This window comes from Mobula birostris, chromosome 12, assembly GCF_030028105.1.
Source record: "Mobula birostris isolate sMobBir1 chromosome 12, sMobBir1.hap1, whole genome shotgun sequence".
Taxonomy (NCBI): Eukaryota; Metazoa; Chordata; class Chondrichthyes; order Myliobatiformes; family Myliobatidae; genus Mobula; species Mobula birostris.
The window spans coordinates 16179625-16202820 of record NC_092381.1 but is presented as its reverse complement, the minus strand read 5'-3'; the positions used below and the strand labels follow the sequence as shown (position 1 = coordinate 16202820).

General features: G+C 43.2%; 1 protein-coding gene across 1 annotated transcript in view; it reads left to right on the top strand.

The window, feature by feature from the left end:
- Positions 1-23196, top strand: part of LOC140206439 (calcium-activated chloride channel regulator 1-like) — an 86766-nt gene that overhangs the window by 35634 nt on the left and 27936 nt on the right. The window contains exons 6-11 of the mRNA XM_072274808.1: positions 2670-2835; positions 3648-3869; positions 17355-17579; positions 17661-17838; positions 22469-22575; positions 22662-22883. Of these exons, the coding sequence (XP_072130909.1) occupies positions 2670-2835; positions 3648-3869; positions 17355-17579; positions 17661-17838; positions 22469-22575; positions 22662-22883 (1120 nt within the window). The remainder of the gene's footprint in view (positions 1-2669; positions 2836-3647; positions 3870-17354; positions 17580-17660; positions 17839-22468; positions 22576-22661; positions 22884-23196) is intronic.

Sequence of the window (23196 nt, the reverse complement as noted above, 5' to 3'; positions counted from 1 at the left end):
TGGGAATATTGTGTGCAGTTTTGGTCACCACATTAAAGAAAGGATGCGGAGGCTTTGGAGAGGGTATAGGAGACGTTAAACAGTATGTTGTACCTGAATCATCTATAAGTGAACGTTGGAAAATTTGGATTAGTTTATCTGGAGTTGACCAGATAGAAGTACATAAAACTATGAGATGCACAGGTAGGTTACACAAGAGATCCTGCAGATGGTTGATATCTGGACACACACAAAATGCTGGAGGATCTCAGCTGTTCAGGCAGCATCTGTGGAGAAAAATAAACAGTTTATATTTCAGGCCTTTGTTGCCACAGACAACTGTGGAGGCCAAAACACTGGGTGTATTTAAAGTAGAAGTTGATAAGTTCTTGATCCAAAATCGGGCAATTAGAATCACAAACACGAGAAAATCTGAAGATGCTGGAAATCCAAAGCAACACATACAAAATACCTCAGGAACTCTGGCAGCACCTATGGAAAAGAGTAAACAGTTGAAGTTTTGGGACCAAAAGGTTGACTGTTTACACTTTTCCATAAATGCTGCCTGGCCTGCTGAGTTTCTCCAGCATTTGTGTGTGTTTCCATGAGATTAGAATGTCCCTTTAGAATAGAGATATATAGGAATCCCTTTAGCCAGAGGGAGGTGAATCTGTGGAATTCATTGCCACAGGCACCTGTGAAGGTAAAGTCATTGGGTAGATTTGAGATGGAGGTTGGTAAGTTCTCAATTAGTCAGAACATCAAAAGTTATGGGGAGAACACAGGAGAATGGGTTGAGAAGGATAATAAGTAAGCCAGGATAGAATACTGGAGCAGGCTTGATGGGCCACATGGCCAAATTCTGCCCCTATGTCTTATGGTCCTATCATCTTATGGGATAGCTTTGTTGAACATGTTGAAGCATTTTGGCTCAAAACATCTGCTGTTTATATTCCTTTATAGATGCTGCCTGACCTGCTGAGTTCCTGAAACATTTTGTGTGTGTGCTGCAGAGATAAGATAGATTGTCAGTCTTTTCCCTGGGTGTTAGGGAGTACAGATTTAAGGTTAGAGTGAGCAAGTTTAAAGGAAATGTGCGAGTTAAGATTTTTTACACAGAGAATGTTAAATGATGGGGAACCGGCAGAAGCAGATACAATAGTGATCTTGGAGAGGCATTTGGACAGGTGGGCATCGGAGGGGGTAGAGATCATGTGCAGACAGATGGGATTTGTTTAATTTGGCATCATGTTTGGCAGTGACAATGTGGGCTGAAGTGCCTGTTCCTGTGCTGAGCTCTCCTGTGTTCTATGTATACCTCCCACCTGAGGGAAATTCCAATTCTCCGCTTCTGTGTTCTATGTATAATTGGATTTTCAAAAGGCTTTTGACAAGGTCCCACACAGGAGATTAGCGTGCAAACTTAAAGCACACGGTGTTGGGGGTATGGTATTGATGTGGATAGAGAATTGGTTGGCAGATAGGAAGCAAAGAGTGGGAATAAACAGGACCTTTTCAGAATGGCAGGCAGTGACTAGTGGGGTACCGCAAGGCTCAGCGCTGGGACCCCAGTTGTTTACAATATATATTAATGACTTAGACGAGGGAATTAAATGCAGCATCTCCAAGTTTGCAGATGACACGAAGTTGGGCGGCAGTGTTAGCTGTGAGGAGGATGCTAAGAGGATGCAGGGTGATTTGGATAGGTTAGGTGAGTGGGCAAATTCGTGGCAGATGCAATTTAATGTGGATAAATGTGAGGTTATCCACTTTGGTGGCAAGAACAGGAAAACAGATTATTATCTGAATGGTGGCCGATTAGGAAAAGGGGAGGTGCAACACGACCTGGGTGTCATTGTACACTTAGTCACTGAAAGTTAGCATACAGGTACAGCAGGCGGTGAAAAAGGCGAATGGTATGCTGGCATTCATAGCAGGAGGATTCGAGTACAGGAGCAGGGAGGTACTACTGCAGTTGTACAAGGCCTTGGTGAGACCACACCTGGAGTATTGTGTGCGGTTTTGGTCCCCTAATCTGAGGAAAGACATTCTTGCCATAGAGGGGGTACAAAGAAGGTTCACCAGATTGATTCCTGGGACGGCAGGACTTTCATATGATGAAAGACTGGATCAACTAGGCTTATACTCACTGGAATTCAGAAGATTGAGGGAGATCTTATTGAAACATATTAAATTCTAAGGGGATTGGACAGGCTAGATGCAGGAAGATTGTTCCCGATGTTGGGGAAGTCCAGAACGAGGGGTCACAGTTTGAGGATAAAGGGGAAGCCTTTTAGGACCGAGATGAGGAAAAACTTCTTCACACAGAGAGTGGTGAATCTATGGAATTCTCTGCCACAGGAAACAGTTGAGGCCAGTTCATTGGCTATGTTTAAGAGGGAGTTTGATATGGGCCTTGTGGCTAAAGGGTTCGGGGGTATGGAGGGAAGGCAAGTACAGGGTTCTGAGTTGGATGATCAGCCATGATCATACTGAATGGCAGTGCAGGCTCGAAGGGCCGAATGGCCTACTCCTGCACCTATTTTCTATGTTTCTATGTATACCTCTCATTGTGGGAAATTCCAATTGTCTGCCTTTTCTAATAAAGCTGGCACACATTTACTCAATGGTTAATGATAGAAAGGTCACTCTGAAACAAATCTGATTTATTTTTGTCATTGGTCTTTCAGGTGTTCAAAGGAAGTAGAAGGACTGGTTAAAGATTGCAGTGGTGGTGACTGTTTCAACTGCACCATTAATAAAAAGACAGGATTGCCAGATGGATATTGTGCATTTTATCCAGAGAAGAACCAGGATGCATCATCTTCAATAATGTATAATCAAGGACTGAAGAATGTAAGTGGAGACACCGGACTGCTTTCCAAACTGATGATGAAATTTTCTACCTACAGCTCATTGTATTAGTTACAGTTGATCACTGCAGAGCATCGTCAAGGCAATATCCCAGGCCAGCCTGAATTCTGCTTCAGAATCAGGTTTATATCAGGAACATACAAACTCTTTAAAGAGAGCGGCATGAATTGAACCTGGGTCATTGGCACTGTAATAACATTGCACTAACTGCTACGCAACAGTGCCACCCTACATGTTGGTTAGTATAGTCCAATCCAGGCAATATCCTTATTCACTACAGAGTATTTTTTGCTTTGTCGAAGAGGATTTTCCATGACCCACAATCCTTAACATTTTGGGAAATCTAATAGGACCTTAAGACATAGGATTAGAATTTGGCCATTTGACCCATTGACTTTGCTCTGCAATTTAATCATGGCTGATTTTTTTTCCCCTCTCAACCCCATTCTCCTGCTTCTCCCTATAACCTTTGATGCCTCTACTAATTAAATACCTATCAATCAAATACCTATAAATACACCCAGTGTTCGACATGTACGGTTCAGATGGGAACAAATGGGATCAGTGTAGAAGGGCAAAAAACTCAGCATTGACATGGTAGTCCACAGGGCACATTTTTGTCTTTGACCAGTTAACCTGTTGTTTGTGATGTTGATGGAAGATTAACTATCAGGTATAAAACGGGATAATCCCCTGGCTAGTTTTTGAAATAAGTCTTCGAGATCAATTGTAACCTTCTGGATAAGGACTTACTTTTAGCTACTCATCTGTTTTACACATTAATCATTTTTTAGGTGGTTGAATGCTGCACTGACAAGACTCACAATACCGAAGCACCCAACATGCAGAACAGAATGTGTAATTACAGGAGCACTTGGGATGTGATCAGCCACCCAGAAGATTTCAGATACATTTCTTTGTCCCACAGTGGTTCAACTATCCCAACATTCACACTTCTACAGGCCAAGGACCGTGTGCTTTGCTTAGCCCTTGGTGTTTCAGGAAGCATGAATAAGGTAAGGTATTTATGATCAGGCCACTCGATGAATTGTGTAGATAGGGTAACAAGAGAGTGACATTGTAAATGCATTCTGATATTCATTTATTTATGCATATTTTATTCTATTCCCATCTTTTAACCTCTAACTTCATTAGCATTCTTAGTTATATATAATTCTTTACTTTATATAATTCATTATTTGTTATAATTGTTGAATGTTGTTTTTTGGTGCATTTTGTGCCCTGAGCAACACACCACAGCAAACTCCTAAGATACGTAAATGTATATGGTGATTAAAGTTCAACATTGATGCTTGAAGAGAGGCCTCAGAGTGGGAACTGTGCAATTTTTTGTCTATAATATTTCATTTTCATTTACTGTATGTGAGTAGAAACAAACATATGGTCACCATTTGTTTCAAATTTATGCAAAACGTTGAAGTGGGTTTAACATTCCTGTTGGACTAAGAGACGACATTCACTCAGTGATGGGGTGAGCTTTTGGCTAATGTGTGTAAATGATCAGTTAGACAGCTTTACCATCTTACACCTGAGCTTCCTGCCCTTAATTTCTTCTGTTACGTACCCCGTAACTGGGTTGCCAAACCAGCAGAAATGGATCACTCAGTTGGAGTCTGGATTACTAGAACTAAGAAAGTTTTATTAGATAAACAAGCAACACAGTAATCGAAAGGATAATAAATGCAACAGTTCAGCAATGATAAACACACATGTGCACAGAATTAAGATAACAGCATCAATCAAGCTCTATCGTTGTCTAGGGGTAAATGACCAAATTTCAAGGTGACACAAAAGTTCAGTCCAATTTAGTTCAGTTCGCAGTAATTGTTGCCATGGCGATGGACAACGTCGGGGGGGGGGGGGGGGGAGGAGAGATAGAACGGGAACGACTGATCTTCCAGAAACGGCTTCCACTCACAGACCGGCGATATTGCTCACAAGCAGCTTTTGGGCAGGTCCTTGGTGATGTCACCTGAGGTCACTGACTGTGACCCCTTCTCCAGATGCGGTCGATCCTCTGCAGTGAACCCGGCATCCAAGCGAGGGTGGACACACACCGGGTTCCCGCTGATCGTACCTTTCCACCCTGTGCGTCTAAGGTCCGGTACTTCCCACCGACTCGTGAGAGGCGCACCGCTTCCAGGGTCTCGTTACCTCGGGTGTCGTGTGTGTCGCCTTAGCGAACCTGTCCCTTTTTATCCCCCTGCTGGGGTATCGCCTGTCCATCACTTCAAACAGTTCAGGGTTCAAAGGGGGAGCCGCTCCAGACAGCTCTCTCTCCCGTCCCTTCATTACACATCTCCAGATGCTGCTTCATTGTTCCTTATCTCTCCTTCCCCTGAGGACAGGTGGCAGACCAACTGCTGATGCCACTTATGCTAACCCAGGCCAGCAAACATCTTTAATTTTATGTGTATTCTCATCACACTTCCCCCCCTTTAAGGATTTTTACCGGGAGGTAAAAATTACAAACATGAATACATTATTTGATACACACAAGTATACATCGTTATCAGCTATTTGGCTAATACAGAGAATTTGAAGTTGTCAACACCTTGACAGACAGTCATCACATTCTCTGTCCCTTTTATATGTGTTATTAATAATCCCTTAGACCAGGCTCCAACTCAGCAAACTTCATAGTGGCCAAAAACACTGATGAATTACGATCAATGTAACCTCTCATTTGGTTTTGTCCCGGACCACAATAACAAGGGTCATCCCATTCCGACTCAGTTTTCTCTCGCAAGGGCTTAGTAGGAGGGGGAGGGGTAGTGACCACAGAGTTATTGCAAAACTTCCTACAGTACCCCACCATCTCCAAGAACCTTCTGAGGGCCCTCTTGTCTGTCGGGGTTGGGAGGTCAGCGATAGCCTGCACTGTAGCTTGCATCACTGCCAGCTGCCCCTGTGTCACCACAATTCCCAGGTAAGTGACCCTCGTGCGGCCGAATTCATTTTCTTCAAGGTTCACTATCAAGCTGGCTTCAGACAGCCGTATTAAATTGCCAATACACACCTCTGTGTTCGTTAACCCTTTAGTCACTGAATTACTCATTATATATGGATGTTGTTTACTAGGCTGGCCTATTGTAACAGACATCACCCAACGTCCCAGTTCTTTGCATCGCCTCAGGACAATCAACCACACGGGTGTGAGTCGTTTAATTTCTTCTGCTAAAGATTTGCTTTGTTCGGGGATTAAGGGAGAGACCTTATCAGTAGACCTGGCCAAAACAATAGCCTTCTCCCATCTGATCGATCCCATACTAATCTTTTCAAAATTATCAGGGGGACCGTAGCTTCATTGATTTCCACGCTAACCCCGACTAGGTTTGTTAGCATATCAAAAGCCGGTGACCGTCTCAGTTCGTGTCGGTCATGATCCATAACATTCTTCCCCCTGGGCAGCCGGTAAACCTCTTTCATGATTCCACCAACTGTTTCCTCCAGCACTGCAAAATGTCCACTGGGGGGTACCTCGTGGGCCATGTTAAAAACCTCATCCCCATAACACTTTTGCACCACCCCCCACTCCTCATCTACGGGTACTGTACTTGATTTCCCTTTCTTCCTTAGCACTTCCTCCTCCGCACAATAGCCTACTAGTTCCCTTGTTAAAGCTGTGTCAGACAGAGCTGTCTCTGCCAAAACCATTAGCCCCTCGTCTCGCTCCTGCGTTTGCACAAATTCTTTCCTGGCTACTGCTACGTCTGTCCCAGCTCCCTCACTACCTCTTGTCTCACTACACTCCTTTTCATTTTCTACCCCGGTCTCGTACAAGACTGGCAGAAGCGTTTCAGCTAAATTCACTACCGCGGTCCCGTGATGAACCTGTGAGTCCATGGGCGGGGCCTCAATGCTGGCAGGCTGACGTGTCAATCTCACGACTGCGAACACGATTCCCCCGGCAATGTCATTACCGAGCAAGACTTCCACGCCTTTCATCGGTAATTCGGACCTCACCCCGATCGTGACTAGTCCAGAGACCAGGTTGCTTTGTAAGTGTATCTGGTGCAAAGGGACAGACTCTGTCCCTTCCCCAACACCTTTGACTTCCACCTCCCCAGTCTGGGTCTCTGAGCTAAACTCTAATACACTCTTCAGTATTAGTGACTGACACGCTCCCGTGTCTCTCCAGATCCGCACTGGAACTGGTTTTAACCCCTCCTTCACTGACACCAATCCGGCCGAGATAAACCTCTCGCGCCCTTCCTGAACTTTGGCAGACCTGACCATCCCTAACGGTTCGCTTAACAGCTCGATACAGCCATTCAAAATCACCGTTTTTCCTTTTCCCGTCTCCTTCTTTGGGGCAAAGCACCTGGACGCAAAGTGTCCGACTTTCCCGCAATTATAACAGACGACCCCAGGAGACTTCCTGCCAGACTGCTCCCGGTCTACCTTATCCTTCTCACTAGTCCCCGGCTTACTTTCTGACTTTTCCGGTGGACTCTCCCCGCCGTCCTGACTACACTTCTGGTAGCCTTTACTCGGGGCAAACTTCATTTTATGCGTCAACGCATACTCATCCGCTAACTTAGCAGTTGCGGCTAACGTGGCTGCCTCTTTCTCATCTAGGTAGAGTCTCATACCTTCAGGGACACAACCTTTAAACTGCTCAATCAGGATCAGCTGTAGCAGTCTGTCATAATCCCCCTCTACCCCCTTTGAGGCGCACCAACGTTCACAATATGTCTGCATCTCACGGGCAAACTCTAAATACGTGCGGTCCCACTGCTTCCTCGCATTCCGGAACCTCTGCCGGTATGCCTCCGGGACCAACTCATAAATCCTGAGGATGGCCTCTTTCACCACCTCATACCTCTGGGCATCTTCCGCGGACAAAGCCGAGTAAGCTTCTTGGGCTTTCCCTTTCAGTACACTCTGAAGCAAAACAACCCTCTTATCCCTCGGCCAGTCCTGACTTATAGTCACTTTTTCGAAATGGAGGAAGTACCGATACCGTCGGTATCGTCAAATGGGGGAACCAGTCTAACCTGCTGGGTCACCCGGAACCCTCCACCTTGGTTCGGCACGAGCCCCTGCTCTGCCCTTAACCTTAACTTCTCCAATTTGAATTCCCTTTCTCTCTGTTTCTCCTCTCTCTCCAACTGTCTGTCCCTCTCTTTTTCTTCTCTCTCCAACTGTGTCTCTCTCTCTTTTTCTTCTCTCTCCAATTGTCTCTCTCTCTCTTCTCTCTCCAACTGTCGTACCCGGAACTCGTGCTCGAGTCTCAGTTTTTCAAGCTGCACCTGTACCGCGTCTCCAGCAGGTTTTTCAATAGACACCACCCCCAGCTCGCCTTGGGGAAACACACCCTTAGATACATAGTGCTTTACAATGGCTCTGTGTATCTCCTCTCTCCTCATTGTCGACTTCCCCTTAGTAAGATTCAACCGTTTGGCCACAGCTACCAATTCCGATTTCCTGGCATCCTCTAATGCCTCCAAGGTCGGCACCTTTATAAATTCCTCAGCCTCCATTTTTGCTGTTTGTCTTTTCTTTCTTTCGGGAATTTTAACCCAATCAATTTACTCCGTCCCAAATTTAGCGTTCAAAATCGCGGACGAGAACTCCACTTATGTTACGTACCCCGTAACTGGGTTGCCAAACCAGCAGAAATGGATCACTCAGTTGGAGTCTGGATTACTAGAACTAAGAAAGTTTTATTAAAGAAACAAGCAACACAGTAATCGAAAGGATAATAAATGCAACAGTTCAGCAATGATAAACACACATGTGCACTGAATTAAGATAACAGCATCAATCAAGCTCTATTGTTGTCTAGGGGTAAATGACCAAATTTCAAGGTGACACAAAAGTTCAGTTCAATTTAGTTCAGTTCGCAGTAATCGTTGCCATGGCGATGGACAACGTGGGGGGAGGGAGAGAGAGAGAGAACGGGAACGACTGATCATTCAGAATGGCTTCCACTCACAGACCGGCGATATTGCTCACAAGCAGCTTTTGGGCAGGTCCTTGGTGATGTCACCTGAGGTCACCGACTGTGGCCCCTCCTCCAGATGCGGTCGATCCTCTGCAGTGAACCCGGCACCCAAGCGAGGATGGACACACACCGGGTTCCCGCTGATTGTACCTTTCCACCCTGTGCGTTTAAGGTCCGGTACTTCCCACCGACTCGTGAGAGGCGCACCGCTTCCAGGGTCTCGTTACCTCAGTTGTCGTGTGTGTCGCCTTAGCGAACCTGTCCTTTTTTATCCCCCTGCTGGGGTATCGCCTGTCTATCACTTCAAACAGTTCAGGGTTCAAAGGGGGAGCCGCTCCAGACAGCTCTCTCTCCCGTCCCTTCATTACACATCTCCAGATGCTGCTTCATTGTTCCTTATCTCTCTTTCCCCTGAGGACAGGTGGCAGACCAACTGCTGATGCCACTTATGCTAACCCAGGCCAGCAAACATCTTAATTTTATGTGTATTCTCGTCACACTTCAAATCTATATCCTTGGTACCACTCAGTGAAACCACGGAACACTAAACCTAATGCACGGACAATCCTTTGGACCCAAACATTCAGTGAGGTTTTATTTTCAAATGGCTATACAATGGTAGAATAGAGTTGTGGAAATGAATATCTTTTTTTCTGTTTAACCAGCTGTGAATAATACAGAGACTCAAAGCAACTACATATTTTGGACAGTGTCACAATCTTTATTATGCTGAGGACATATCTTTAGACAATCCAAACAGCTACATAGATTAATTTATCCAACGTGATCCCTCAATTGGAAACTGAGATTCTTGGATAAAATGGACAGCTTTCTATGTTTTTGTCAATCCTTCAGTGTGTAATAGTGCAGTGCTGTCAGTAGGTTAAAGTGCTGGCTGCCATGGTCCCGATCGTTGATTCCCTATCTTGCTCCTAATTTTCTTTGATTATGCCATGGTCCCAATCATTAATTTCCCAGATTGTTTCCAATTCTCTTTGATGATGGCACACCTGGTTTCCATCAAAGACTCAGTATAAGAACCCTTACGTCACAATCACTTTTGTTGGTCTTTTTCCCTGTGAGTAAACTACATTTCCTGATTGCTTAGAACCATTTGTTCTAAGTTTAGTTCCAGTTTCAAGGTTTACCTATGAGACTTGTTTCTCTGAGTCAAGTCTCTGAGTCAAAGCTCAGTGTCATGGTTCCATATCAGGGCCCCGTGTCAAGAGCTCTCCTGCTTGCTGTTCGGTGTTTACGCCGGTGTAAACATCCAAACTCAATCGCCATGCCTGTGTCCAGTCCCTCATTGCAACACTGGCTTTGGTGAACACCAGGATTCAGTGAGATGGGGGAGCAGAAATTGGGAAAGCAAGGTAAAGTTTTACCTTTTTCCTCAACTCTACTAGTTCACTGCAAGGGTAGTGGTAGTGCTCAGTGGTATATGTTATGTTTGTGCTTAGTAAAGGCAAACTTGGTGTGGGCTGATATTAAAACATTTTATTGCTGAACTGCTCAACACTGTGCACTCTCAAACCCATCACCATCGTCACCTCTGGTTCCAGGTGAATTGCTCGCCATGCTCAAGTGGAACTGAAATTCTTCATTATGCACAAATGATAGCACATCTTCCCCCACCCAAAGGAAAAAAAACAAACACAATACTAAGTCCTTTTAAACCTGCAAGGAGCAATAAACCTTTCCAACAAAGATATCTACATTCCATAGCCAATCGTTTTTTTTTTGAATTTTCAACTGTTCACCATTTCAGCTTCCATTGTAATGAACAACAACAGTCCTTTGCCCACTCATCAACTTTCAATCAGTCTCTGAGGTGACTTGATTATGCTTTTTGGTCTACTATTTGTTTCCATGTGTATGTTGCTTGCATTTGCTTATTAATATTTGTGTCTTTCTGTGACCAACATGTTCACTTTCTAGATATGCTGGCCCCTTTGGTGTACTGACAGGTAATGTGTCACAGCTATGGGTTGGAGCTTGTACATCCATGTAGTTCCTTCTCAGAGGTGTCCCTTGCTCCATTTGGATCTGGTAAGAATGTGGAGCTACTTCTTCTTGCACATATCCTTGCATGGACCATGTGCCAGAATCGTGATCTTGGATTCGCACTTGATGTTCAGGCTTCAGGATTAGTACGTTTCTCGCAGTCTTGTTGTGATACTGCTGCGGTTTTTCTTTCTCTTTCACTTTAGCCAATTTGACATTGTGTGCTCCTCTAGGTGTCAACAGGTTTTTATGGACTGGAAGATTTGTGCATATGCATTGACCCATTAGCATTTGGACTGGTGAAAGGCCATTCCGTAGTCGTGCACTTCTGTAAAACATTAGTCTTACAGAAATCCTCTCATCCATTTTGTGCTTTCTTCATGAGGACCTTCACAACCTTGACCGAACTATTTGCCAGGGCATTGCATTTTGAGTAAGGTGGGCTTGAGTTTGTATGTCAAGACCCACAAACATTGGCAAAGGACTCAAATTCACAACTGAAAAATTGTGAACCATTGTCTGATACTACTTCACATGGAACTCCATGCCTTGCAAACACTTTTTCAGGAAGGCAATGTTGGCTTTACTGGATGTTGCTTTCAGTATTGCAACCTCTGGGTAATTGGAGAAGTGGTCTGTTATAGCAATATGATGCTTCCCATTACAATCAAAGAAATCCATTGTAACTTTGAAGTATGACCTGTCTAGTACAGGATGTAAGTGGTTCTGCTTGCTGCTTTGGTTTGGAGCTAAGACATATTTCACATGAAGCAATGGTCTGGCTGTCATCTTCATTCATTCTTGGCCAGTACATCATTTCACGAGCTCTGTTTACATTTTTCCACACCAAGATGCCCTTCGTGTATCTTCTAAAGCAGCCTTTCTCAACTTTGTTGTCTTCGGGGAACCCTTGAAAAAATGTTCAGGTTTCAGGGAACCCCTGGGTAAAAATTATTGTATCTATAGCTCACGGTATGTTAGCGTGATCATTAAGTTGTAGATATAAGATTCGAAAAATAACTGTCAATGCTCTTTTGAGTGGAGAATGATTTTTAGCCAACCTTTCTTGAAAAAAAAACAATCAGAATCAAGTTTATTATCACCGGCCTATTTTTGTGAAATTTGTTAACTTAGCAATAATAGTTCAATGCAATATATAATAGAAAAGAAAAATCAATCAATCAATTACAGTATACGTATATTGAATAGATTAAAAATCATGCAAAAATGGAAATAATATATATTAAAACAGTGGGTTGTGTTCAAGGGTTCAATGTCCATTTAGAAATCAGATGGCAGAGAGGAAGAAGCTGTTCCTGATTCACTGTGTGTGCCTTCAGGATTCTATACCTCCTACCTGATGGTAGCAGTGAGAAAAGGGCATGCCCTGGGTGCTGGACGCTGACTTTCTGAGACACCACTCCTTGAACAGGTCTGGGGTACCTTGGTGGCCGACTTAATTTACGACCCTCTGCAGTGTCTTTTGATCCTGTGCCGTGATGCAGCTTGTCAGAATGCTCTTGGCGGTACATCTGTAGAAGTTTTTGAGTGTTTCTGTTGACATACAAAATCTCTTCAAACTCCTAATGATGTATAGTAGCTGTCCTGCCTTAATAACTTCATTAATATGTTGGGAGAAGGTTACAGAAACTTAAAATTGCTCACTCTCCAATCCTGATCCCTCTTATGAGGATTGTTGTATGTTCCTTCATCTTACCCTTCCTGAAGTCCTCAATCAGTTCTTTCGTCTTTCTGACCTTGAGTGCAAAGTTGTTGCTGCGACACCACTCTACTAGTGGGTATATCTCACTCCTGTATGCCTTCTTGTTTCAATCTGAAATTCTACCAGCAATGGTTGTATCATCAGCAAATTTACAGATACTATGCCTAGCCACACAGTCATGGGTATAGAGAGAGTAGAGCAGTCTTAGCACACACCCCTGTGGTGCTCAGTGGTGATCGTCAGTGAGGAAGAGATATTATCACCAATCCACACAGATTGTGGTCTTCCAGTTGGGAAGTCGAGGATCCAATTGCAGAAGGAGGTACAGAGGCCCAGGTTCTGTAACTTATCAATTAGGATTGTTGGAATGATGGTGTTAAATGCTGAATCATTGTTGATTAACATCATCCTGACATAGGTGTTTGTATTGTCCAGGTGGTCTAAGGCCATGTGAAGAGCCATTGAGATTGCATCTGCCATTGTTCTATTGTGGCGAAAGGCAAACTATAGTGGGTCATGAATTTCATCACTGTAGGTGTGAGTACTACTGGGAGATAGTCATTAAGGCAGCTCATATTTTTTTTTTGTGGACACGTGGTTAAGGCATTGGACTAGTGACCTGAAGGTCATGAGTTCGAGCTCCAGCCGAGGTAACGTGTTGTGTCCTTGAGCAAGGCACTTAACCACACACATTGCTCTGCGACAACACTGGTGCCAAGCTGTATGCAGATCCATGGTCTCACAAGACTAACGGATGCCTTTACTTTACTTATTATTCTTTTTAGGCACTAGTATAGTTGTTGCCTTTTTGAAGCAAGTGGGAAATTTTACCCATAGCAGTGAGAGGTTGAAACTGGCAGTTAAGCTTAACCTACCTTTCTTGAAATTCATCTTTCCTTCCATAAATTTTAAAAACTTTTAAGGCAAACATAATAAATTTCTGTAAAAGAACTGGCTTAAGCCAAAATAGGATTTGATTTTTCTAAAGGTAGGTAGGCTCCATACATTTAATTTAAATAAAGGTTGTAAATTGATTTTAATCAATGCTATTTACAACATGAAAATTTATTGATGAAGTTGAATATTAAACTTACTAAAAACCATAAGCCAAAGCCATATGAATAAAAAAATATAGTCTAAAACACAGAATTTTATACAAGACTTCAAAAAAACATTTTTTACTAAGTGACATGATTAGGTTTAAATATAGGCTGAATATGTGAAACCTGTGCTTGTTTTTGCTGTGCAAGTACTCAATTCTGGGTTAAACTTGAGATAAGCACACATAGATTTCACCTTCAACCAATTTCTATCCTTGCTCTTGATGCTAGATAAAGAAGAAAAAGCTTGCTCACGCAGGTAAGAAGCTGTAAACTGCAGCCAAATCACAACATTGGATCACCTTTAGAATGAAAATCTTGCTGCAATTTTCCACTACATCAGTACAGTTTGTTTGTTCCCATAAGTCAGTCAGTGGCATGTAAGGAGAAATTGGGGAAGATAATTCGGAAGGGAGAGGACTCAAACATGGTCCTACTGCGCACTCCCATACTGGGCTGGAGACCTAACGAGATTGCTAACGAGGCTTTTTGATCACTGCCCACCACTGCAAGTGCTAGCATCGCACTTTGCGCGAAGTTCAAAAACAATTTTATTATTTTAAATCACTAACTCTTGCAGAACCCCTAGTGACCTCTTGTGGAACGCCAGCTGAGAAATCCTGCTGTAGAAAAATCACAAAGACTTCCTCCATTTCCTTCACCTGTGTCCCCTTTTCCCTTGGTAGCCTCAGCCTTGCAGCACTTTGCAAAATGATTCTTCTTCCCACAATTATTGACGGACTTTCCATAGGCAGGTTACATCTTTGGGATGTGACTACCTCACATCTGCTGCATTTGCAGTCTGCGCCTTCCTCTGTGCCTTGCTGTTGATTTGGGAAACGCCTTGTGCACTGCTCCTCTGATTTCACACCATGCACTGAATTGAATTGAATTAACTACTTCTTACATCCTTCACATACATGAAGAGTAAATATCTTTACATTACGTCTCCCTCTGAATGTGCAAAGTGCAATTTATAGTAATTTGTAATAAATCGTATGTACAACAGAACAGTCAATATAGCATAGAAATACAATTGTCAGCGTGCATTAATCAGTCTGATGGCCTGGTGGAAGGAGCTGTCCTGGAGCCTGTTGCGTCTGGCTTTTAGGCTATGGTACCGTCTCCTGGATGGTAGCAGCTGGAACAGTTTGTGCTTGGGGTGCCTCAGGTCCCCAATGATCCTTCGGGCCTTTTTCCACACAGCTGTCTCTGTAAAAGTCCTGAATAGTGGGAAGTTCACATCTACAGATGCGCTGGGCTGTCCGCACCACTCTCTGCAGAGTCCTGCGATTGAGGGGAGTACTGTACCCATACCAGGCAGTGATGCAGCCAGTCAGGATGCTCTTAATTCTGTCCCTGTAGAAAGTTCTAAGGAATTGGGGACTCATGCCAAACTTCTTCAACCATCTAAGGTGAAAGAGGCACTGTTGTGTTTTTTTCACCACACAGCCTAATGCGAGGGTATTTACAGACTACATGTGGTCCTTGGTGATGTGTATACCGAGGAACTTAAAGCTGTTCACCCTCTCAACCCTAGATCCATAGATGTCAATAGGGGTGAGACTGCCTCCGTTCCTCCTGTAGTTCACAACCAGCTCCTTTGTTTTTGCGATATTGAGGAAGAGGTTGTTTTCTTGACACCACTGTTGTGTCAGCCCTGTGCAGCTCCTTAAAATATTCCCTCTCTAACGACTGAGTTTCTCAAATCACTAAATTCACAGGATTTACTCAGTGTGTGAAGCTCAGCTAGGTATTGGTCAAAGCTAACACTTCGTTTCTGGTCACAGGGAAAAAAATGTATCTCTCAGATGTGATGATCCTCAAATTTTGTTATCAGAGTGACCAACGTAAAAGTTGTCTCATCAATTTGAAAGTTGTTATAGATGTCCAAAGCACCTTCATCAATTACATACAGAAAAATAGTCACTTTCAAATTTTCATCGGCCTCTCCCACTCTGCTAGCAGCTAAATATAAATTTAAACACTGTTTGAAGCATTTCAAATATCAGTTGGATTGCCAGTAAACTGCACAGGTGTGGGAGGACTTAGCTTATCCATGATGGAAACTCAAGCCCTCTCAATAGAATCTCTCTTGGTGAATCTGGTGACTTGGTAAAAATGTGTTTTCTTGCCTCGTTGGCTGGCTTCTCTCTGTCACTTGCTGCTAGCACCTTTGGACTCTGTCTCTTTCTCAGTTGCACACAGTATTCATTTACTCTGTGATCAGTACGTTGACTTCTGACACCATGTTATGTTTGTTCTTAATAGAGACAAACTTGGAGTGTGTTTACATTAGGACATTTTATTACTGTGCACATGCAACCACAGTCACCATTGTGGCCTCCAGTTCTGGGTGAATCGCTCATTTTGGCCACTGGAGAGTGAAGTTCTGTATTGTGCACATATAATAACACTATGTGTGCCTCTTGTGTGGTGAGGGAGATCAGAGAACAGTCAGGTGACACTGAGGACAATTTCTGCAGCAAGTGCTGACCAGCTGTAGCTCCTCTCCGACTGTATGGATGATTGGAGCAGCAGCTGGATCAGTGAGGAGAGTACAGGAGGCAGAGACTACTATAGTTAGCATTTCCAGGAGGTGGTCAGACCAAAAGTTCAGCCAGGGTTTGTGTTGGATATTCATTTCCAGGGACCAAGGGACTTATTGCTAACCTTTGTTTTCTAGGACAGCAGCATATCCCTTCCAATGGGCAACTAAGTTAAACTCCTAACCGATGTTCCTTGTTCGCTCTCACATCATAAACTGGAGAACAAGGTTCTCGTTGGACCATGGTTTAATCCAAAATACAATGTGATGTACCTGGCGTCATTTAATAGATATACAGTCTGTGTATAAAAGCTAATCATATGTAAATGCAGACATATTCAACATTCTGTTTTACATTCATATTTCTAGTGTTTTTTTTAATGCTGCCTCAGACCCAGAGTAAACAATCATTTTGTTCTGCTTTATACTCATTTACTGATGAATGACAAGAAACAACCTTGAATTGAATTGCATTGGACAACTTTTGAAAATACGTTTTAGCTACAGACAGTAGTAGGAACATTGAAAACAGCACCGAATGAGCAAGACCATGGAACATAGAAACTTACAGCACATTACAGGCCCTTTGGCCCACAATGTTGTGGCGACCATGTAACCTACTCTAGAGACTGCCTAGAATTTCCCTAGCGCATAGCCCTCTATTTTTCTCAGCTCTATGTACCTATCTAAGAGGCTCTTAAAAGACCCTATTGTATCCGCTTCTGCCACCGTCGCTGGCAGTGCATTCCACACACCCATCACTCTCTGTGTGAAAAACTTACCCTGCTATCCCCTTGGTACCTATTTCCAAGCACCTTAAAACTCTGCCCCCTCATGTTAGCCATTTCAGCCCTGGGAAAAAGCCTCTGGCTATGCATACGATTAATGCCTCTCATCATCTTATACTTCTCTATCACGTCACCTCTCTGGGGATGTTAAGCCCCACATTACCAAATAGGTAAATGTGCTGGTCATTTGCTCATCCAGTAATGTGGGGCTGAATTACAACAACAGCCTGATTCCAGCAGAATGGTCGCAGCTTCATGGTTTACATCTAAAGGCATTAAGATTCAGTTGTACCCAGCACTGTCTGGCCCATTAAACAGGGCTGAGATTAATCTTACATCACACTTTATGCTTTATGTTGGTGAACAGGAGAATCGCATTGTCAGGCTTCGACAAGCTGTTGAGATATTCTTGCTGCAGGTCATTGAAAAAGGATCACAAGTTGGAATTGTCACTTTTAGCTCTGATGCAAGCATTAATACACAGTTAAAAAAGATTGATAATCCGAGTATGAGGAAGGATCTTGTACTTCTGTTACCAACGTCAGCTGGAGGGGGAACGAATATCTGTGCGGGGGTTCGATCTGGCTTTCAGGTAGGTCTGGAAAACTTCATGAACACATTCCTTTCAGGGATTATATTTTACCCAATTTGTTGACAACTCATTGTCTTTCAGGTACTTCGTGGTGATGATGGAGATACAAGTGGTGATGAAATTATTTTGCTTATGGATGGAGAGGACGACAGTATTAGCAGTTGTTTCACAGAGGTGGAACAGAGTAGAGCCACGGTCCACACAATTGCACTAAGGCCAAGTGCAGACAAGGATCTAGAGAAGCTCTCAGCAAAGACAGGTAATCAGTACCAGATAGCTAGCGCTAGAAGAACAGTGTGAGAACATTTTTGGAGAGGGTGCAGAAATTCACCAGAATATTGCCTGGCTTGGAGATCTTCACCAATGAGGAGGGAAGACACAATTGTAGTAACGCATCCTATTTTGAAACCCTGTCCGTTTTGTAATAAAGACTAATGAGCTATTATAAAGATTAGCTTTATTTGACAGATGTACATCAAAACATGCAGGGAAATGCACTATTTACATCAACTTTGAACTCAGTCTAAGTGGTAAAATGGTTGGCACAACATTGTGGGTCAAAGGGCTTGAACTGTCCTATAGTGTTCTACATTCTGGGGGCAGCCTGCAAGATTCACCAGGGTAGTAACACCACAGGTTATTTACCCAAACCATACTACTTTGGAAGATAAAGGAAACCAGAGCACTTGGAGGAAGCCCACATAGTCACAGGAAGAATGTGCAAACCCCTTACAGACAGCGGCGGGAATCGAACTCGAATCTTATGGCTGGGACTGTAAAGGGTTTCCTTTCTAATATATCTTCTGCACTTTGGTGATTCTTGTCTAGCTGTCTAGTTATATCCCTGCAGCTGACTAGACTCATCTATTCTGACTCTGTCTTCTATGCAATACATAATTTTCATCATGGTAGCATACATCCCACTAAAAGTCTTGCTATTCCCATGCAAGTCTACAGAAGAGAATGATGAACATTGTCACCACCAGAGTTGAAATAAACCTCAACATATTTTGTATTTATTTCCAACGTTTTGAACACAATGGTGACTAATATTCTTGCGGGTAGGTTTGTTGGAGCTGTAATGGAGGGTATAAACTACTTTGACAGTGAGATTCGCTGGCCAGTGGTGTAGTAGCATCAGCATCAGACTTTGAAACAACTGGTCCTGGCTAGAATCCAGCTCCTTCCACACTTTCCAACTCTGCTGAGTTGAGCATCAAGCAAGCAACTCAGTCTTGTTTTAAAAAAAACAGACAAAATGCTAAAGGTTCCAGCTAGTTTAGCCACAAGACACAGAGGGGGATAACTAACAATGAGATGGGAGCCAGAATAATAGGTCAAAGGATGGAGCAGTTGGTGTAAAGGTAAATGTACTGTGTAGAGAGACTGTGAGGATGAACAGCCAGTATATAGAGCATAATTGCAGTTTGTTAGATTAGTTGAAATGTGTCTATTTTAATGCAAGACATATGAGAAAAAGGGTGATGAACTTAGAACATGGGACAGTATATGGAACTATAACATTGTGGCCATTACAGAAACTTGGCTGTCACAAAGACTGGAATGGCTAATGGATGTTCTGGGGTTTAAATCTTTCAGACGGACAGGGAGGGAGGTGAAAGAGGTGGCATTGCTAATCAGTGATAGTATCACAGTCGCAGAAAACAATGTTGTTGTGGAAGGATAGTGTACTGAGTCAGTGTGGGTGCAAATCAGAAACAAGAATGCAGCAATCACTCTGTTGGGAGTATTCTATAGACCCCCAAAAGCAGCAGACACCGAGGAACAGGTTGGCAGGCAGATTTTGGAAAGGTGCAAAAAAAAAAAAAAAACTGTTGTCATGGGTGACTTCAACTTCCCTACTATTGATTGGCACCTCCTAAGTGTAAAAAGTTTTGATGGGGCAAAATTTGTTCAGTAAATCTGGGATAGATTCCTGACAAAATATGTAGACAGGCTGGCTAGAGGAAAGGCCATACTGGATCTGGTACAGGTATTCCCCCGCCATCCGAAGGCAGAACGTTCCTATGAAACAGTTCGTAAGCTGGAATGTTGTAAAGTGAAGAAGCAATTACCATTTATTTATATGGGAAAAATTTGTGAGCATTCGCAGACCCAAAAATAACCTGCCAAATCACGCCAAATAACGCATAAAACCTAAAATAACAGTAACATATAGTAAAAGCAGGAATGATGATAAATACACAGCCTATATAAAGTAGAAATACCTTTCCACAATCATTGCTTGCACTGTTCTCTGTAGCAAAAAACTCACACAAGCGCTCTCGGCAGAAACACGGCGCAAGCGCTGTTGGCAAAAACGCTCTCCAGTAATCTTTAAGCTGTGAAGCTGCCAAATCATACTAAGTAACATGTAAAATTACACAGCCGATATAAAGTAGAAATAATGTATGTACAGTGTAGTATCACTTACCGGAATCGGGAAGACAGGGCCAAGCACGCTGATGATGGTGTGTTAGGCTGAGTTGTCGGAGGTTGGGGTGGTGCAGTGGCCCCCACCCTCCGGGCAGCGACCTGATACCGATCCGCGAAGCATGCAGGGCTACAGCGGTAGCCGGGACGCCCCCAGCACATCTTCAAGAAAAAAGCCAAAGTAAGCAAGCTAATTAATTAGGTGCCACCCAGCATGTAATTGTTGGCCCAGATCAGAGGCGATGCAAAATCACCTCTGATCTGGGCCAACATTTACGTGCCGGTCAACACCTAATTAATTAGCATGTTTATTTCAGCTTTTTTCTTAAAGATGTGCTGTGTGCCTCCCGGCTACCGCTGCATTCTCCACGAATCGGTATCTGTCCGCAGCCCGGGGGTTGGGGTGGTGAGACACTGGGGTGTCATCTCATCGTCGTGTTTCCATTAGGGCAGGCAGCTCATCTTCTCCTATGACTGCCTGCCTCGATGTCAAAGGTCGAGGTTCGTCGTCTGCTGTGGCTGATGTGGAAGGCATGAAAAATGACTGTATGTTTGACTGCTGAGCCTCAAGGACTCAAACCATCTTGCAAATATGCCCTAAACCGACGTACCCTTTCAAAATTAAAGTCATACTGTCACAAAAAACTGTGGGTCAATTGTTTAAGAAAGATAACAAGATGGCTTGAGTCGCAAAAATAGATTGAGGTGCTTTCATTTACCTCAAAACAAGAAAAAAACTGGAAAGAAATTAATATATGTATGTATGTAAAAATATATAGCCACCCTCAGACCAAACACAAAAGAAAACTAACCCGAAAGCCTTGGTAACCTGAGGCTTATAACTGCTAAGCCCCTCTCCCTAGACCAACCAAAAGCTAATTAACTCAATTATCCAATTAAAGATGGTATCCTCCACCATCAGCACACCTGTGCAGGTTGCTGCTGCCTCTATGAGACAGCTCCATGCAGTAGCTCTGTTTCAGACTCCGTCACTATTACTGCTGGGGATGAGTGTTTTACCGAGTGCGCCATGTGCTGTCCATAGTCAGTGACGGGCCTTCATCACACGTACTTTATCATTGCAGTGAAAATCTCACGCAGTTGCTTCACATTCAGTTCCTGGACGACTTCACTTTCGGTCTGTTTGCTACTGCATTCGGTTTCGATTGTTATACTTTCCTCTTCCAATTGCATCAGCTCTTCCTCTATCAGTTCTTGGCCATAAGATGCCAAAACCTCTTCAATATCATCTTCGTCAACTTCCACAAAACAAACTCACTTTGTCCTTACTTCATTCACCACGATCAAAACACTTAATTATGTCTAGTTTTACGCTAACTGTAACACCCTTTATGAGCTCTTTTATGCTTTTCCGATACCTTAGAACTCATCTTGCTAATGGCTGCTCACAGGCACGTGTTTAAACAATGCAGGCGAGAATGCCGTTCCGAATCCGGGGGAGAGTGGCTGCTTGGGGCGTGCGGTGCTTTTTCTTCGTGCACTGCTTTTTATCGCACGCTGCCTTTCTTCATAACAGTGAAAACACCTTCTGTTAGCGAAAACAGGTAACTAATGTAGGTCTTTCGTAACAGTGAGGTTTCGTAAAGCGAATGTTCGAAAAGCGAGGGACACCTGTACTAGTAATGAACCTGATCAGGCGACAGGTCTCTTGGAGGGCGAGAATTTCGAAGGAGCGATGACAACTCTCTGACCTTGGACAGTTTAGGAGCAAACAGAATAGGAGCACTGACTTGGGGGAGGGGAAATTTTGATCCTATTAGGCAGGAACTTGGGAGCATAAAGTGGGAACAGGTGTACTCAGGGAAATGCACAACAGTAATCTGGAGGTTGCTTATTTATGTATTTTATTTATTGAGATACAGTGCAGAATTGGCACTTCTGGCCTTTGAGTCACACCACCACCCAATCTCCCCATTTGACCCTAGCCTAATCACGGGACAATTTACAATGACCAATTAACCTACCAACCAATACGTCTTTGGACTGTGGGAGGAAATGGCAGCATCTGGAGGAAACTCACTCTGAAACATGGAAAATGTACAAAGTCCTCGCAGGCAATGGCAGGAGCACTTGCACGGGGTTCTGGATAGGATTGTTCCATTGAGGCAGGGTAAGGATAGTAAGTTGAAGAAACAAAAGATGTGGAACATCGAGTCAAGAGGAAGAAAAAAGCTTACTTAAGGTTTTGGAACCAAGGTTTAGACAGAGTTCTAGATTTATAAAGTAACCAGGAAGGAGCTTGAAATGCACTAAGGAGAGCTAGAAGGGGACATAAGAAGACTTTGGTTAGTAGAATTAAGGATTCCCCAAGGTGTTCTATACATATGAAAAGATACATATGTATGTGGATAACTAGAGTGAGGGTTGGACTGATAAAAGAGGAAATCATGGATAACATCTGAATTATTTATTATTTTTCCTTTTCCATTAAATAGGAGGTCTACAGTTTACAGTCACCGATAACGTGGACACAAATGGACTAATTGATACATTCAGTGCACTAGAATCAGGAGATGGTGACATTAATCAGCAGTCAATCCAGGTTTGATTACCTTAGAGAGTTAATTTCAAATTATTCTTCTGGTATTAAGTGCTCTGTAATAATGTATATTACTTCCTCATTTCTACCTTGAAAGTAAGGGAAGAAGTGTTGATGAAAACAGTTGGTTTAATGATTCATTTGTCATCGATAAAACTGTTGGAAACAACACACATTTTGTGTTCACTTGGGAGATGTGCACACCACAAGTATTTGTACGTGACCCCAATGGAAAAGTATACAGCAACAATGACATTGTCATAGAAGAGTACATGCGCCCTGCACGGCTCGAAATTGAAGGCGCTGCGCAGGTATACTATGTACCTGAAAGATTATCTTCATTTCTCTTTCCACAGATGCTGATGGACCTGTCCGGTTTCCACAGTTTTCTAGTTTTACTTTCTGTTAACATTGCAGTCAACGTACATTATTTGGTCATGTTCATTTAGTTTCTATTGACTGAGCGTTATCTGTGAACTGTCATACACTTTCTATTCTACAGATCAAATAGGACTATTGTATACAGTTATGTTTATCACACTACACTTGTTTCATTTGCTTTACACTTATGACAGTGAAGCTAAGTACAATGCCTGTACCATACTGATGTTTGCTGATGATATC